Source organism: Numida meleagris, chromosome 2 (assembly GCF_002078875.1).
Source record: "Numida meleagris isolate 19003 breed g44 Domestic line chromosome 2, NumMel1.0, whole genome shotgun sequence".
Lineage (NCBI taxonomy): Eukaryota > Metazoa > Chordata > Aves > Galliformes > Numididae > Numida > Numida meleagris.
Window position 1 is genome coordinate 113,469,623 of NC_034410.1, and position 15,578 is coordinate 113,485,200.

General features: G+C 39.2%; 1 protein-coding gene across 4 annotated transcripts in view; it reads right to left on the reverse strand.

Moving 5' to 3' along the window:
- The window catches only part of PDE7A (phosphodiesterase 7A), a 71,219-nt gene continuing 55,647 nt past the window's right edge, over positions 7–15,578 (reverse strand). For 3 of the 4 annotated variants that reach the window (XM_021386485.1, XM_021386482.1, XM_021386481.1), the window contains 10 exons: positions 14,187–14,338; positions 12,940–13,003; positions 10,559–10,654; positions 7,452–7,552; positions 6,697–6,828; positions 6,314–6,405; positions 5,556–5,700; positions 4,664–4,760; positions 3,688–3,768; positions 7–1,218 (listed from right to left, as the gene is read on the reverse strand). In XM_021386485.1, the coding sequence (XP_021242160.1) occupies positions 1,007–1,218; positions 3,688–3,768; positions 4,664–4,760; positions 5,556–5,700; positions 6,314–6,405; positions 6,697–6,828; positions 7,452–7,552; positions 10,559–10,654; positions 12,940–13,003; positions 14,187–14,338 (1,172 nt within the window). In that variant the 3' untranslated portion in view covers positions 7–1,006. The remainder of the gene's footprint in view (positions 1,219–3,687; positions 3,769–4,663; positions 4,761–5,555; positions 5,701–6,313; positions 6,406–6,696; positions 6,829–7,451; positions 7,553–10,558; positions 10,655–12,939; positions 13,004–14,186; positions 14,339–15,578) is intronic. The other variant, XM_021386484.1, reaches the window with a different exon arrangement.

Below are 15,578 nucleotides of genomic sequence, written 5' to 3' on the forward strand. Positions count from 1 at the left end.
CCCCCCCCAGACAGACTCACGCACCCACACATACACACACTGCAGCAAAGGGGCATTTGTACCCTTGTTCTGAAGGACACGCTTCCCATCCCGCTTTATTTCAGATTGGCAAATACCCTGAGCTGATGATGGTGTTGAGACATTCCACCTTTTTCTTGCATGTGCAGTTCAAGTGTACAATAGTGAAAACAACATGCGATGTTTCCACTGCAGGATCGCAATGCAGTTCAGACGCCTCCCCCCCTCCCTCCCCCCCCTTCCCGAATTCAGAAGTGTTTTCCGCTTTTAAAAAACTGCATTCCCATACAGCACTGGAGTAAAGCTTGGCTGTGCTCTATGATGAATGCTCAGTTCCCAGTGCACAAACAAAATTATGGCAAATGGGAGGCTTTTCCGGCATCCAAAAAACAAGAGCTGCAGTCTCGGATTTGATCTTTTTCTTTTAAAAAAGCAAAAAACCCAGGTTAGTGGTTCCTTCACAGCCATGCGCAAAGGTTTAGTCTAGAACCCATAGTTTCAGAGTACGTTTGTAAACATCAAGTCTTGCCAGAGGCAGCAGAGGATGGGCACTTCACATTTCCGTATTAAAACAGGGACTGAGTGGAAGGTATGCTTTGAACACATTCATGCAAGTCTTGCTAAATTCCAAGAAAGTGGAACAATCCATCTCAAGTCTTAGATTTGAAGACCGCGTTTCGAATTTCACCAAAAAAACCCAAAGGTGTGGCACAATGAAGCCTTCGTACTGTTCCTCCAAGGCTCGGTCGCCGCTGTGCTTTGCATATTCAAGGTTCCGAACGAAAACCAACTGAGGCATACGCATATTGCTCTATGTTCAGATCTTGCAGTTAAAAAAAAAATCAGGTTCAAATGTCTCTGTCGAAGGAAAACTTGGAAATAAATAATGCTGGCATCATTTTACCAAGACCTCGGGCGGGCAAGTATCTCCTTTAATCCAGCTGTGCAGACACCGAGAGAAGAGGCAGTTTTGTCATGAGGGCTGAGGTCAGGACAATCGAGGTTCCTGAGGTAATATGTCTGAGTCCATCTCCTCAAAGGCAGGGTCAGCGTCCTCCCCGCCGCCGGACTGTTCTCTCTGCACCCCCTTCCAGCTCGCCTTGTTCAGTCCCAGGTGGCCGAGCATCGTCTGCGACAGCCGCGTGTTGGAGAACCGGGCCCACTCTGCAAACAGTGGCTCCACCAGGTAGGTCATGAAGCCTTCAAAAAGCAAACACAGCCACATGAGAAAAACGGGGAAAGACAAACTACGTATTTTAAGTAAGATAAAATGATAAAACCATGCAGACTATCGCATGCATCAGTACAGGTTAGGAGACGACCCGCTGGAAGAGGAGCTCTGCAGAGTAGGACCTAGGGGTCCTGGTGGACAACAGGTTGGCCATGAGCCAGCAGTGTGCCCTTGTGGCCAAGAAGGAAAATGGGATCCACGGGTGCATTAAAAAGAACACAGCCAGCAGGTTGAGGGACGTGATCCTGCCCCTCTACTCTGCCCTGGTGAGGCCACATTTAGACTACTGTGTACAGTTCCGGGCTCCCCAGGTCAAAAAAGACAGGGATGTCCTAGGAGGAGTCCAGCAGAGGGCCACAAAGATGATACAAGGCCTGGAGCATCTCCCATGTGGGGAAAGGCTGAGTAACCTGGGTCTGTTCAGCCTGGGCAAAAGAAGACTGAGAGGGATCTGATAAATGTTTATAAATATCTAAAGGTAGGTAGGAGGCAAATGGATGAGGGCAGGCTCTTCTCGGTGGTGTGTAGCGACAGGACAATGAGTAATGGCCTAAAACTCGAACATAGGATGTTCTGTACTAACACACAGAAAACTTCTTTACAGTAAGGGTGACGGAGCACTGGAGCAGGCTGCCCAGAGAAGTTGTGGAGTCTCCTTCTATGGAGATATTCAAGACCCCCCTGGACACCTGCCTTTGTGACCTATTGTAGGGGACCTGCTTTAGCACAGGGGTTGGACTCCATCTCTTCAGGTTCCTTCCAACCCCTGTGACTCTGTGACTATTCTTTTCCAATGCACATTTAAAAACTAATTTTGATATTTAGGGCATCTTTACAAAATAATCTCTCAAAATATAAAATACTGTACTGCTCAGTCAAAAGAACATCATTACATTGAATCACAGAATGGCTTGGGTTGGAAGCGACTCTAAAGACCAGCCAGTTCCAACCCCCTACAGCGCGTAGGGCTGCCCCACACCAGCTCAGGCTGCCCAGGGCCCCATCCAACCTGGCCTTGAATGCCTCCAGGGATGGGGCACCCACAGCTTCTCTGGGCAGCTTGTGCCAGGGCCTCACCACTCTCTAAATGAAGAATTTCTAACATCTAAACCTAAATCTCCCCTCTTTCAGTCTAAAGCCATTCCCCCTTGTCCTATCACTATCAGATCTTGTAAAAATTCGGTCCCCCTCCCGCTTGTAAGCTCCCTTTAGGTATTGGAAGGCTGCAATGAGGTCACCCCGCAGCCTTCTCTCCTCCAGACTGAACAAGCCCAGCTCCCTCAACCTGTCTTTGTAGGAGAGGTGCTGCAGCCTTCTGGTCATCTTTGTGGCCCTCTTCTGGACCAACTAATACTGGATTACAAGATAACCTCTTTTTTTTATTTTTTTCCAGAACAGTGAGCAAATAAAGGAAAATATTAGAGAATGGGGAGAGAGAATCTAAACATCAACAACGAAGTCACAAACTACAAAATAAATCTTTCTTTTGGAAACTTAGGTTTTCTAACAAATTACCCCATAAATGGCCTAAACATGGGTGGGGAGGATACAAAAAAAAATGCTGATTATTTCCACAATATAGACCTGATTAAAAATACTGAAAAATACAATCAGAAAAAAGTTTTTACCTGAAAAGGACACACAACAACAACATACATTTAATTCATTCTAAGCCAACCTGAGCCATTCTATTATTCTATGATTTATATTTTTGCTGGGGCATACATGTATATGCACTTATTTACAGTATCCATTCATACAACGAAATGGTAAGACTGCCAAAGCTGTGTGCTTGCCTCCATCTGTAAATTACAAAAACATGATTTTTCCAACATTTTAAATTAGACCCGCAGCTGATCAAACGGATCAGATCTTCTTAATCTCTAATTTCAAACACCAACTCGTATGTTTGTGGTTAAATATATTACACTTTACGAGGTTTCAAAAGATCCCTATTCAATCTAGAATCATAGAATTAGCTAGGTTGGAAAAGACCTCCAAGATCATCAAGTCCAACCATCCACCTACCCACCAATAACCCCACTAAACCATGTCTCCCAACGCTATATCTAAATGTTTCTTGAACACCTCCAGGGACGGTGACTCCACCACCTCTGTGGGCAGCCCATTCCAGCGCCTGACCACTCTTTCAGAAAAGTAGTGTTTTCTACGTAAACTACTTAACAAAAAAGTCAGCCCTTCTGCTATTTTAAAATTTTTGTGGTTCTCTATCAGATCTCTATCTAATGCCCTTACTAAGGCTGTATTTAAACTGCCTGCTAACATTCCAGAAAGCTAAATCCAGAGAGCTGGAATCCTCCTGCGAAGTGCCACACGCGCAGAGACCAGGTAGAGCTCCCAACACATGTACGGATGTGTTATTTTCTTTGATACACCTCCTGAAAGGAATCTACTGAAATACAAAGAACTGCAGTTACCAATCTGGATGTTGGCAATTGTCTCTGTCTGTCGGTCACAAAGCGGACTCACACCCAAGTGATATTTTTTTTCAATATCTCCTAAAGAAACAAAAGTATAATACAATGGTTTAGTCAACAGGTCCAGAAACGGGTACATTTTTTCAATCACACAAGCAGGAACAAATGATAAACATCAAATCAATGGGTTCCTGAACATGCTTCCCTGCAAAACCTTATGGATTGCTGTAGAAATAACAAATTAAGATCCCTTCATCCCACTTGGCTACACAGAAGAGAGAACAATTTGGCCTTCAGGAATTTCTCACTGAGGGCAATTTGTTGTTCCTCTTCCACATTTGTTCCTCTGTCAATAAGTTCCACCTGCTTAGCACTAAAGAAGTCAGCTCTCCATTTTTCATAGCTGTGCATATTAGCGTTTCTCAAATCAAGGTAAACCAGCCTTGAAAAAGGAGAAGCACAGGTTCTTTGTTATTAAAAGAACTCAGTAATAATGGGCAAAATTCATTTCTTTCATTTGTCAATTAAAAGCTTCATCAGCTGCTAACGATGTAGTTAAGGCTACTGATTTAAGTCAGAATCTCCCTCCTGGCATCTTCCTGCTTACCAGCAGGCCCTCATCACCAGAGAAATTTTTAATATTTAAGATCTGTCAAGAATATATTTCATACTTACTGAAAGCAGTAGGAACATGTAAACCAAACATGATAATTCATCTGAAGCACCCTTCAGATGGAGGATCTATTGAACCTGCCATTCTACGTTCTGAATTCTAAGTGGTTTTCAGCAGATGTCAGTAGCACCAATCTTTTGCAAGAAACGCAACCCAGTACAGATAAAATCCCACACTGTACTGTACATCCCTATTAGTCATAAATATAAGTCACTCGTTATTTGCATGCAGCTATGACTCATGATTGCTTTCTCCACACTATAAATACATCATCTGCTATCCGATTCCCATACTCTCACTTGCCTTGATGGAAGAACTCCTCTGTTACTTTTTCACTCCACTGCTTACTCAGCTCCCAAGTCCGACACGGATTACAAATATCAGCACACTTCAAAGCCATCTAGGAAGTTAATACGCAGTGTTAGGTCACCTGGCTGGCCCCTTTCCTTCCAACAGCAATATCTTCAATTACCTATTTCCTGGCAGCAGCAGTTTTGCAAATAACAAACCTACCTGTCATTTGTGCTCCCCTCTAGTTGCATTTTATAATCACACTTAGAAAATACTTGGGAATCAATTAGATCTTGTGATCATCTCTGAGTAATACCAAAATGAAGGCAAGTCAAAGCATTTCAAGGGCATTACATTTAGTATATTCACTAATACAGGAGGACAGCAACAAATTCAGGAAAGTATCAGTGTTTTGTGTTTCTAGCTCTTCAGTTTGCATCTTTCATAATGGTTTGCACAGGACAGAACTTCTCATCTGTCTGTCCATTTGCTCTTGCAGTCCACAGAATGGATCTAATAATACCAATCTCTACAAAGCTGAAGCTACGAAGCTGATTCACAGCAGCTGTACTTTTCTTCCCCCCTGAAACGTGTTCTAACAAAGCATTTCACAGTTCTGAGACTGTGCTGGAGTCATCAGAATGCCAAAAATAATTTTTAGAAGTGCATCTCTCCTTGGCTTTAGAGCTTTAAGTATTCAGATTACCAACATGTGACATTCCTTAGGCTAAGCGCTAGGAGAGGGGAGGAGACAGAATTGGAGAGAAGAACCTTTTTGTAATGAAACAAAACAACGGAAGGTATTTATTTCATTTTTAATATAGCCCAGTAGTAGTAGTATTCAGCACATTCTTTATTCTTGAAGTTAAAATCGTGTTTCCAAAAAATATAACCAAAAAATCACCTGTAAAATGAAGTGGCGGTGGTTTGCATCCTCTAAACATAGGTCTCCTCTATCCAGATGGGATCGGAACATGGACAGATACTCATTTTGCTGACTGATGTCTGTGGCAAGAATGAGATCGCCTATCTGGCTTTCCATCAGCTGCCTGAAATTAGTGGTACCAGGCATTCAGAGAGGATAGCAATTAAGAACAATAGCTATCACTAAATTCACGTTGGTTGTGGGTGGGATTTTTTTAATCATTTTATTATTATGCAGATGCAAGTCACAAGCTTACTGATCAGCATTTTCACAGCACAGTTTCTTCTTTTGTTTTTCCTGCAACTTCCAAGCAAATATTGGGCAACTTCATTGGCAGCTTTCAGAACAACTAAAACAGATTTGGATTTTTGTTTGTTTTTCCTTAAATATGCACAAATTAATTGTTCAAAGCGTACTGATTGCTAACATAGGTAAGAAGGTTCTATGCTGAACTACAGTTGCAGTGACAGAATGAGAAAAGGCTGCCAAGTTTAATATAAACAGCTGCTTGACTATCTCTCTTCAATGTGCTCACATTAAATGTTGTGTTCCAAGTACTACATTGCACTGTTCTACTCCAGCAGCAAGGTATCTGGGAATTCTTGAAAGAGGTCCAAATACAAAATCTAGGCAATGAACTGCCATGCAATAATTTTGCTTGCTTTGTAATGCTCTCTTTCTTATGAGGCAGCTTACTTGCACCTTAAACTAAGATGAATTACTTTGTATAAACGTACCTGTTTTCTAATGACATATGTGCAAATAAACCAGACTCTCTCAGCAACCCCACTGCTGATCTCCAGTGATGGTTCTCCAGTACTGAGGTATTCTGCAAACGAAAGTGATATCACAGGTATCAATGACTTCTTCTTAAACAACTGAACAGCCTTACACTATGAGCTGTACCACAGAGGGCTTCTGTTTGTTCGCTTACAGAGGGAATTAAGTCTCTCACATCCCAAATAATTCATTAGCTCACAGTTTTATCCCAGTGGAATGGAAATACTCTCTCAATTCACGCCCACAACAAGCTAAAGACATCAGAATTTATTTTCCTCTTCTGTCCTCCTCAGGAATTCTCCAAATTTTGTTTCAACAAAACAACTAATTTTCTCCTCACCTTATACAAAGTTGCTAAGTAATGGTTTGTTTTAATTAGGAAAGGTTGGTTAACGCCTGGGTGATCCAAATCGTGCGTGGCAGCTGCAATTAAACTGAGCAGAACATCCCACGGAGTTAAGGATTCGGACAGCTGGAAGGTAATAACAAACAGAATTCTATCAGCAATGCAAGAGTGGCCATAGCATAGCTGCACGAGCATCACATTTATGGTTTTCTTTTTCAGTAGTTAAATGCCAACAGGAATTCAAAGAGAAGCTAAATAATATGAAATCAATATTCTACTCAGTCTCCAGTTTTTTTTGCTTAAGACTTAAACACAGGAGGAAAGCCCAGCTTGCACTAAAACAGAGGACAGCACTGCATGTCCAAAAGTAAAAAGCTGCAACTCCATTGCAAGGACAGGACTTTACATTTCCTTTTGCATCTATCATGCCCCATGTTTATCATGTTGGTGCAACACAACCAGTAACCATATACGTTACTAACAATACCGACTCCACACTTCTCTCTGAAGCATTACAAAACATTCATCAAGAGTATTACATTAAAAAATGCTCAGAGATTCCAAACTGCATGCCTTAATAAAGGCACACTGGGTATTGGTTCTGCTCCTTGTTGTGTTCGAGAGGTGAGTTTGGGGAAAGGAGGCTGCTGGCTTGGTTTTTGGGGTGTATTTTTCTTGCTTTAATAGTAAAACCCCTACATGCACATAAATATATATTTCTATATGTATAATTGAGAATGCTTCCTTACCTTAGGCTCTTTTAAGTAACAGTGCATGGCCTGAGTCACATCAGCAGCATGAACTGCATTATGATAAGGGTTTTGACTGTGATAATCTTCTTGAACCATAACTGCAGGAAAATAACAAATATCTAAATTTAAATAAAACAGCACTTTTTCCATGTATCATTTTATATGTGCTTGCTAGGTACAGAAATATGCTACATCACAAGTTACGCACACGTAAAAGCGTCAAAGTCAGTAAAGTGTCACTTGGACCAAAACCCAGGTATATATGATTTTTATCAGAGGAAACCTTTCTACAAGAAATGAGCTACCTGTGAAGTCATCTCAGAGCAAGAATTTTATAATTTGATATCAATATATTATCTGAGATACTCTGACTTTAAGAAGTTTCCAGGGAAGTCTCCCTTTGAAAACTTAGCCTCCCTGAATGTTGAGGTTACCTAGAATACAAAATGAAGATGATACTACGAACCAAAGCATGGGGATGACTTAACATCATGCCTTGAAAACAGACAAAGCAGAGGAAGTAGGCAGTGTTTCACTGTTGTAGGGAGTGCTTTTCTTTCCTCTTCCAACACTGGTCATGAGAAGCCACCTCGACACAGTATGGACGTTTTCTAATACTTGTGTACTCAGGGAATTTTAAGCCCATATACAATTTAGGAAAGAATCTCATTTAGATGATGGCCTGACTAGCCACTCCTAGATTTAATGCTTCCTGCTTAACTTCTTTGTTCTTCTCCTCCATCTTCCTGACTGTCTTTCAACATAAGTAGAACGTTTTAAAGGGCATCCACATTAGCTTGAATGCAAAGAGTAAAACAACTGTAACATTTAAAAAGATGGAGGGAGAGAAGATCTGAAGAGCAGCAATCAAACTATTCTTCAAACTACAAAGTTCTGCCTAATGACACATTAGCTAATTCAAGCCAACCTCAGATCAACACTTTCCTGGCTGACTACACTCTGTCATTCCCATCCAAACATCTTTTCCCACTCAGTTTATAAGACAGCACACTCCACGTAATTGTGACTGCAATGTTAGAGCATTGCACGGTATTTGTGAAGATTTGTGGCTTATGACAAGCCAAAAAACTGTAACCACTGTGTAATCTTGATGGCATTCAGCACGCTACTGACACCTCATATGGACAATAATAAAGAAAACAAGCATCTTTGGGCTCTGTTAACCTGAGGTGGAACTCCCTTGCACAAATTCCTCACGTCTACTGCATAAGTGAAGATGTCCATCACTTAATCCTCTGTTTTTATGGCTTCACAAGCTGGCACAGCCACTCAAAGTCTAGAATACCTCTAACTTATTTTAATGAGGTAGAACAAGGATAATATTTTGAATGCTGTTTGCCTTGTGCTTTTGCAAAATGCAGTACCTTATACTTTCTTTCTCTCTGAATGTGGAGTAAGAAATTGAAAGTGTATAAAAGGAGCTGGTCGATCTCCAGGTAACCTTTTGAAATCACAGAAAGACTGTATGTGCGTATAAGCAAATATATATGTGTTTATGTATACGTACATACACATGTATATACACACATACCCACAAATAAAATATTAAGGTTCCACCAAGGACTAAAACTAGGTATCTCCCCTTGTTAAAACCTAAAAGATTCTAGTAAGTTCTCAAATAAGATGGATTTTGTGGAGCACTGGGAAGCACATGAAGCATCTGGAATTTTAACTTCAGATTACTGTGAACTAGGGTATAAAGGGCAACAAAAGAAAAGAATGATTTTATCCTAAGAAGCATTATTTGGAAAAAAAAAAAGCTCCTTCATTCAACAGATGGGCTGGGGCAGAGCTGAGAAATGTTTTGTTACTGCTGTTAAGTAGAAGGCATTTACAAAAGGAAAACAGTGATTGATTTCAATGTTAGAATAAAATGTTGCCTTCTCTCACAGTCTAATGTCATTTCATTGGCTTACAGTTTTGAATACTGATTAACTAGTCCAGTTATTCCTAACTGGAGTTTCATTTCAAGTTAAATATTCCTTTGATAAATCTCCGCTAGCCAGAGGATAAGCAAGGTGACAAAGACACTCAGTTACAACCTCAGCATCTCAAGATCAGATTTCTTCAACTGCTTCCTGCGCATATCTATCCAAATACCAGTCCTCAAGGTCAGCTTCTGTATCCTTTTATTACTGGAAGGAGTTGAGTCCATTTTAAAACATTATACTCATGACAGAACAGATAAAAATTCTAAAGTAGAAAGAGAATTCAGTGATGAAAACATCAATATTCCCTTATTTAAAAGGAGATAAAAACCTGCTGAATGTGGTTAACTTCCCTGATAAATGACAAGCTTCAGAACCACAACACTATTTTCTCTGAAACTGAGAAACCCTGCAAAGAGGGACCAGAAACCTCTTTCTCCTGCTCAGTTGGAAATCAGCACCCCATTCCACAAAATTAACTAAAAGGTACCATCACAGAAGAACCAAATGATGGAAACCTCACACCAGGGTCTGTATCTGTGGCACAGGGATGCAGAAAGACAGCTCCTTCAGCTGACAAGTGGAAGTACCACTCACTTTCAATGCTTCACAGTTCTTCCCATTGAAGCTTTCCAGTGCCACAGGCACAAACAGCCCAGTAACGCTGTCTCACACTCTGTCTATGGAGACAGTATGCCTACAGCACAGTGAGTACCTGTATGAGAGCTTGAGCAAGCAAGACATGGCATCAGATTGGCCCACATAGTATGATCAGTATAGTTATGAAACTACACAGAAAATTTCAGAAACAAAAATTAGAACAGAAATGAAAATCGCACCAAACGAAGGAGCAGTCTATCTTTCTCAAATTGTCATATGAATGAATTCACATTCATTCCCGAAATTTAAAATTTAATAAAAACAATACAGCACCTGCCATAAATGTACCAATACTTGCTTGGTTTTAACATGGAGACATCTATACTTGCAGAAACTGAGAGATTTTCTCTCAATAGATATAGTTAAAATTACTGTACAATCTGGATGGGGTCGGTACTCTTCAAACCTTATTGCTAAACTACAACCAGCACTTCAGTTAAGGCATAAAAATGTGGATAAACAGCAATATTCATCATAATAAAAAGCTGTATTTACCCAAAAATCTACGAAGTTTCATCGTATCTAACTGGAAGTGTTCAATTAGTCCATGAAGATTAAACAGATGAAAGGTTAAGCTGACTAGACTGTTTCCTAAAAATAAGATGAAAATACTAATTCATTGGAAGTCATGAAATCAGTGACTTTCACAAGAAATGTATTTCAAACAAACTGGACACAAAAAATCACACAAGCAAATTTCTCTACACCGTGATAAATACTTAAATCTTATTACATGACAAGATTCCGTTAGCTGTCTCCTTTAGCGATCACCAATATTGTTCACCGTCAAATGACAGGAGGAAAATGTTACCAAACATTAAAAAAGCAAAAAGTTTCAACGTGCAAATCCATTACAACGCTATTCAACTTTGTGGTATGTTGCATCATTATTTTTTTTTATACATGGACACACAGCTTACAAAGGAATACAGAAACCACCAGAAAATCAAAAAGCCCGACCATGTCAATTTGTGTACATTGCACAACACTGTCATGCATTTTCATCTTTTGTGTGTGAAATTATTCCTTATTTCAGCCACAAATCAAATAAAAAAAGTTTTACACTTCTCTAAGAAACATATATCATTAAAAGCCTGCAATACATTTCACCTGCTCACAGCAATAATATTGCAATGACTCGCAGTGATAAAACAAAGCTGTAAAAGCCAGAAAAGTAGCTGCACGTTTACTGTTTACCTGAAACAGCTTGCAAATTATTTACTCTGCAAACAGTACGTAGTGAAGGATTACGCAGTGTGGGTACATTTACTCCGACAATCTCATTTAGCAGGAATAATCTAGCACAGGCAGAAACTGAGGTACAGAAGGACAAAGAATTCTGCTAAATCTAGCTTATCACTGGCTCGAAGTATTTAGGTGTGCCTGCCACTTCCTCTCCAGAAGATACACAGTTCTTCAAACAGCATTTACTGAGCAGCTCATTTCTTACAGGTTTGCCCAGGGCAGCTCATCAAGCGAAGCTGCATGTACAGCAATGCTGCACGTTCTCCCCTTAAGAACTCTCAAGAACAACACTGTTCCAAACGTGCTCCTAAAACAACTAAATTAGGATGCAAAGAGGATGGTACAGAAAGGCTTCCACAATAGAAGCTGCACTGAGAGTAACTGAAGTATATCTGAAAAAATGCATACTTAGGACAGAGAAGGCTCTGTATTAAAAGGAGGACTTCGGATTACACCCCTTCTGCTAAACTGATCTGAAATAAGCCATGTTCACAAACAAGTTACCTTGTAAAACAGCTTTTTGAATTCAAGTATATAATTATCTACATAAACATTATGTTTGTAAGAACTCCCACTGCTTTCATTTTTATATTAATGCTCTGCATTACATCAAACTGTGAGGATGCTACTTATACACTAGGTAAAGCGTTTAAGTCAAGCATCCTTTTAACAAAAGAGCAACATGGTGCCATATTTTGCTTTCTGAGCTTTGTTTTTGTGTCCTCCTGCCAAACTTTAAACACACTAACTGCATCTCCGCTACCAACTTCATCCCGCTGATGGAAAAATGGCACCAGCTGCTCCCTGCTCACAGTCCAGGCTCCAAGAGCCTTCCACTGCACAAGAGCCGGTCTCCTTGGACTCACCCATCTCTTTCTTCTTTCCATTGCTCCATATTAAAATACAAACATTCTCCCTATCCATTACAGCACTCTTTCTCCTTTCCAGCACATTTACAGATCTCTTTTCCAACTGGCTGTCCATAGCTTCACAGTACTTCATTTGATTTATTTAACCAACTCTTTCCTACCGCTGCTTGTAATGGGTATGGCTAAACCATAATCTTTTCTTCTTTTGTACTTTGTGTAAGCCATACATACATATGTCTGCTCACCTCCTCATTCTCCAGGTATTCTACCTGGTGGCATAATTACAATGTATTCATACTATTTTGCCTTTTTATTATGCTGTAAAGTAATACCAATACAACTGTTCTACCCAACATTCAATTTATCCAAAAAAGTAATCATTCAAAAAACTAATCATTCACCTTCTGCACATAGATGTGTAATGTGTTAACACCATTCCATAATTAAAAAATAGATTAAATGAGCAAAATTAATTGTCAAGTTATATTAAATACTACTTGTAGTAAAAAAAAACACCACCACCTACAAAGTACAAGGGCCTCTTCTATAAATCAGTAATAATTATCAGTACTGACATCAATGGCATTTTAATTGAGTGGAAGGCAAATCAGAATTTAGATTGAAGACTGTTAAATTAAGAAGTACTACCCAATGAAATCTTTGCTTTTTAGTGAACAATCTATCACATACCACAACATAAGAGCAACAGCTAAGTCATACTAGGAGATAAAAACACAGGAGAAAAGGAAAAAGCAAACTCACCATTTGTCAGTCTATCAAAAAGAAAGATATCAAAATTCCAGTTTCCAACCTTCTCCAACATACACTGGAAGAAAACACAACAGCTTTAATTCTTTTTCCCCTCAGCATACAGATATCTTCCTCTAGTCCAGAGGAGTATGTAAGATTTTAAGGACTTGCATCAGTCTCTGAATTTCTACATACAAAAACAGTACTAAAAATGATTAGATCTGTCTAAGAATTGGAAAACTAACACATATGCTACAAGCTAAAAAGACTGAAATATGAGAAGTGTCTTGACAGTACAAATTTGAGATTTCCCCTTCATCCTCTAATCATTTTCAGAAAAGAAGAAAGGCAATTTAAAACAGGTTAGAAACAGAAGCAGTATGACAAAATAACTGTTCAAACTTGAAAAAAAAAACTTGAGACATCTTAAGAGGCCCACGCTTGACATTTCAGGTAATCATCTTAACAAATGTATCGATCGCAAAACTCTGTCAGATGACTTCCAGCGTTTTGTTTCAAGATCTCTTCCAGATCTTCCACTTCAGTTTTTGCAACGAATAGTTAACCTGTAAGTAGTCCTTTATCTTAATTTCTCACTTCCCTCTTTTATTTAAATAGGGAAAATAATACTTAGATGTTTTACTAAGAAAATAAGAAAAGCTTGTAATTTCTTCATAAGAAACCATCTTTTCACTTTCCACCTCATTGGTCTACCACTTCACAGCAGCTCCACATTCTTTCATGAACACTGATGGACAAGAACACTGCACCTCCTAGGCCTCAGAGTTTAGGTCACCACCTTTGCTACCCTACCTCCATTAGAATTACCTGCCCAGCACATCTTACAGTGGATACTTGCTTTCTCAGATTCTCATTAAATTCACAGTTGTTTTGTGATCCCATTACTACACCTTCGCTTTTCTCTTCTGGCCTCTAAAACTGAGTTACCAGAAGAAATACACAACATTAACAGGATCTTTCTGCTGTCAAATTACACGTGTATGTTTTAAATCCATCCTTAAGTATATAAGCTCAAAAAATTATTCCATTAAGCTTGGAAGGAGATTGACAGAATTCACACAATTTTGGCTGGATTTCATAAAGGTATACACATGTATGTGCACACATACATACACATATGAAAATACATGCTTAAAACCTGTATTTACTTCCACTGCCTCTTACCACAAGATATTTATGTGTGAGTAAACATTAAAAACATACTTGATAAAACAAAGATAAAAAATTAAGCAACCAACCTTTGCTTGTCCATTATAATCATCATCTAAAATGTTTGAAGAATTTGGAACAGTGATACCACGGAAAAAACGGGAAGATCTCAGGTATCGCTGGAAACTAAGCAACCTTCTCACATTTCTCGCAGACACAGACACCTCAATTTCAGAATTTGCTATAAAAAATAACAAGAGAATAAATAATGTCTCTGAAAAACCTTTACCAAAAAGAGACTGCTCAAGGAAGTTTGGTACACCTGCGCTGCTTTTTTTTTTTTTCTTTTGCTGGCATGTCAAATGTTTCAGCCACAAATAAAGGCCACCATAAAGAGCGAAAGCAGAAATACAGCTTAGAAAAGAAAGATTCCTATTTAAACACCCTGTGAAGAAAAACAAATATTTAAATCATAGCTGAGATGTATCTTCCTAAGGAACACTGCTACCGCTAGGACAGAAATGTTGTGGAAATTGGGTAAAGACACGAACAATATTGCAAGTAATTATTTTTGGGAAACTGCTGTCACACGTACACATCCAGTTCCTGTCCCTAGCAAATCACATAAGATACACACACACCAGCAAGAGAATATCAGAGTGCTGATAAAGTAGGTAAAAAGAGCATCTACAAATAACTGTACACAGATGTTAAAAGCTCCAGAGGTTTTCTTAGCTTTACTAGCAAAGTTTTAAACACAGTTGAGTGATGTAGGGGCTTGTGCAGGTAATTTTACCTAGAATCTTCCCTCTGTCTGAAAAACTACCACATTTATTTTCATTGCATATGTAATTTGCTTTCTCAGCAAAATCACTACAGAATGCATGTGTAGCCTGTTTTCAAAGAATAGCGCGCATAATTTGATTAACTCTTACTATGCTAACCAGTTTAGGTCTCCAAAGGACTCGTGTTAGCTTGTGCCCAGTTTCACTTGGCATACTTACAGCGTCCATCTGTTTGTCTCAGAAACCTGAAGACTAAAGTACACATAGCTAGTTTCTTTACAACACTCCAGATATTTTCAGCCTGAAACTTTAAGGGCCAAACTTCACTTTTACTTTCTTTTCAGCATTACTCCCAACAGCAGTTTCACACAATCAACAGAATCAATAATGTTGATATTCCTTCATTTTGTCCAAAAATGTTAAAAAAGAAAAAAAATACATGAAGACAGGAAGTAAAAGCAAACACACTCTTTTCCAAAAATACAGACCCTGGAAACCAACATGAGCCAAACATGCATAGTGTAGGCCTCTTGTCATTCCACGAAGGAGACATAATAGACATCAGTGAAATAAACAGCTGCAATATTTGTTCTAAATCCAGACTAAAATACGTTACAGGCAAAGGCATGGACTTATTAACAACCTAAATTAAAAGTCTCAGCGATTTCTAGTGAGAGCAGTTTGATTCTATGCAAA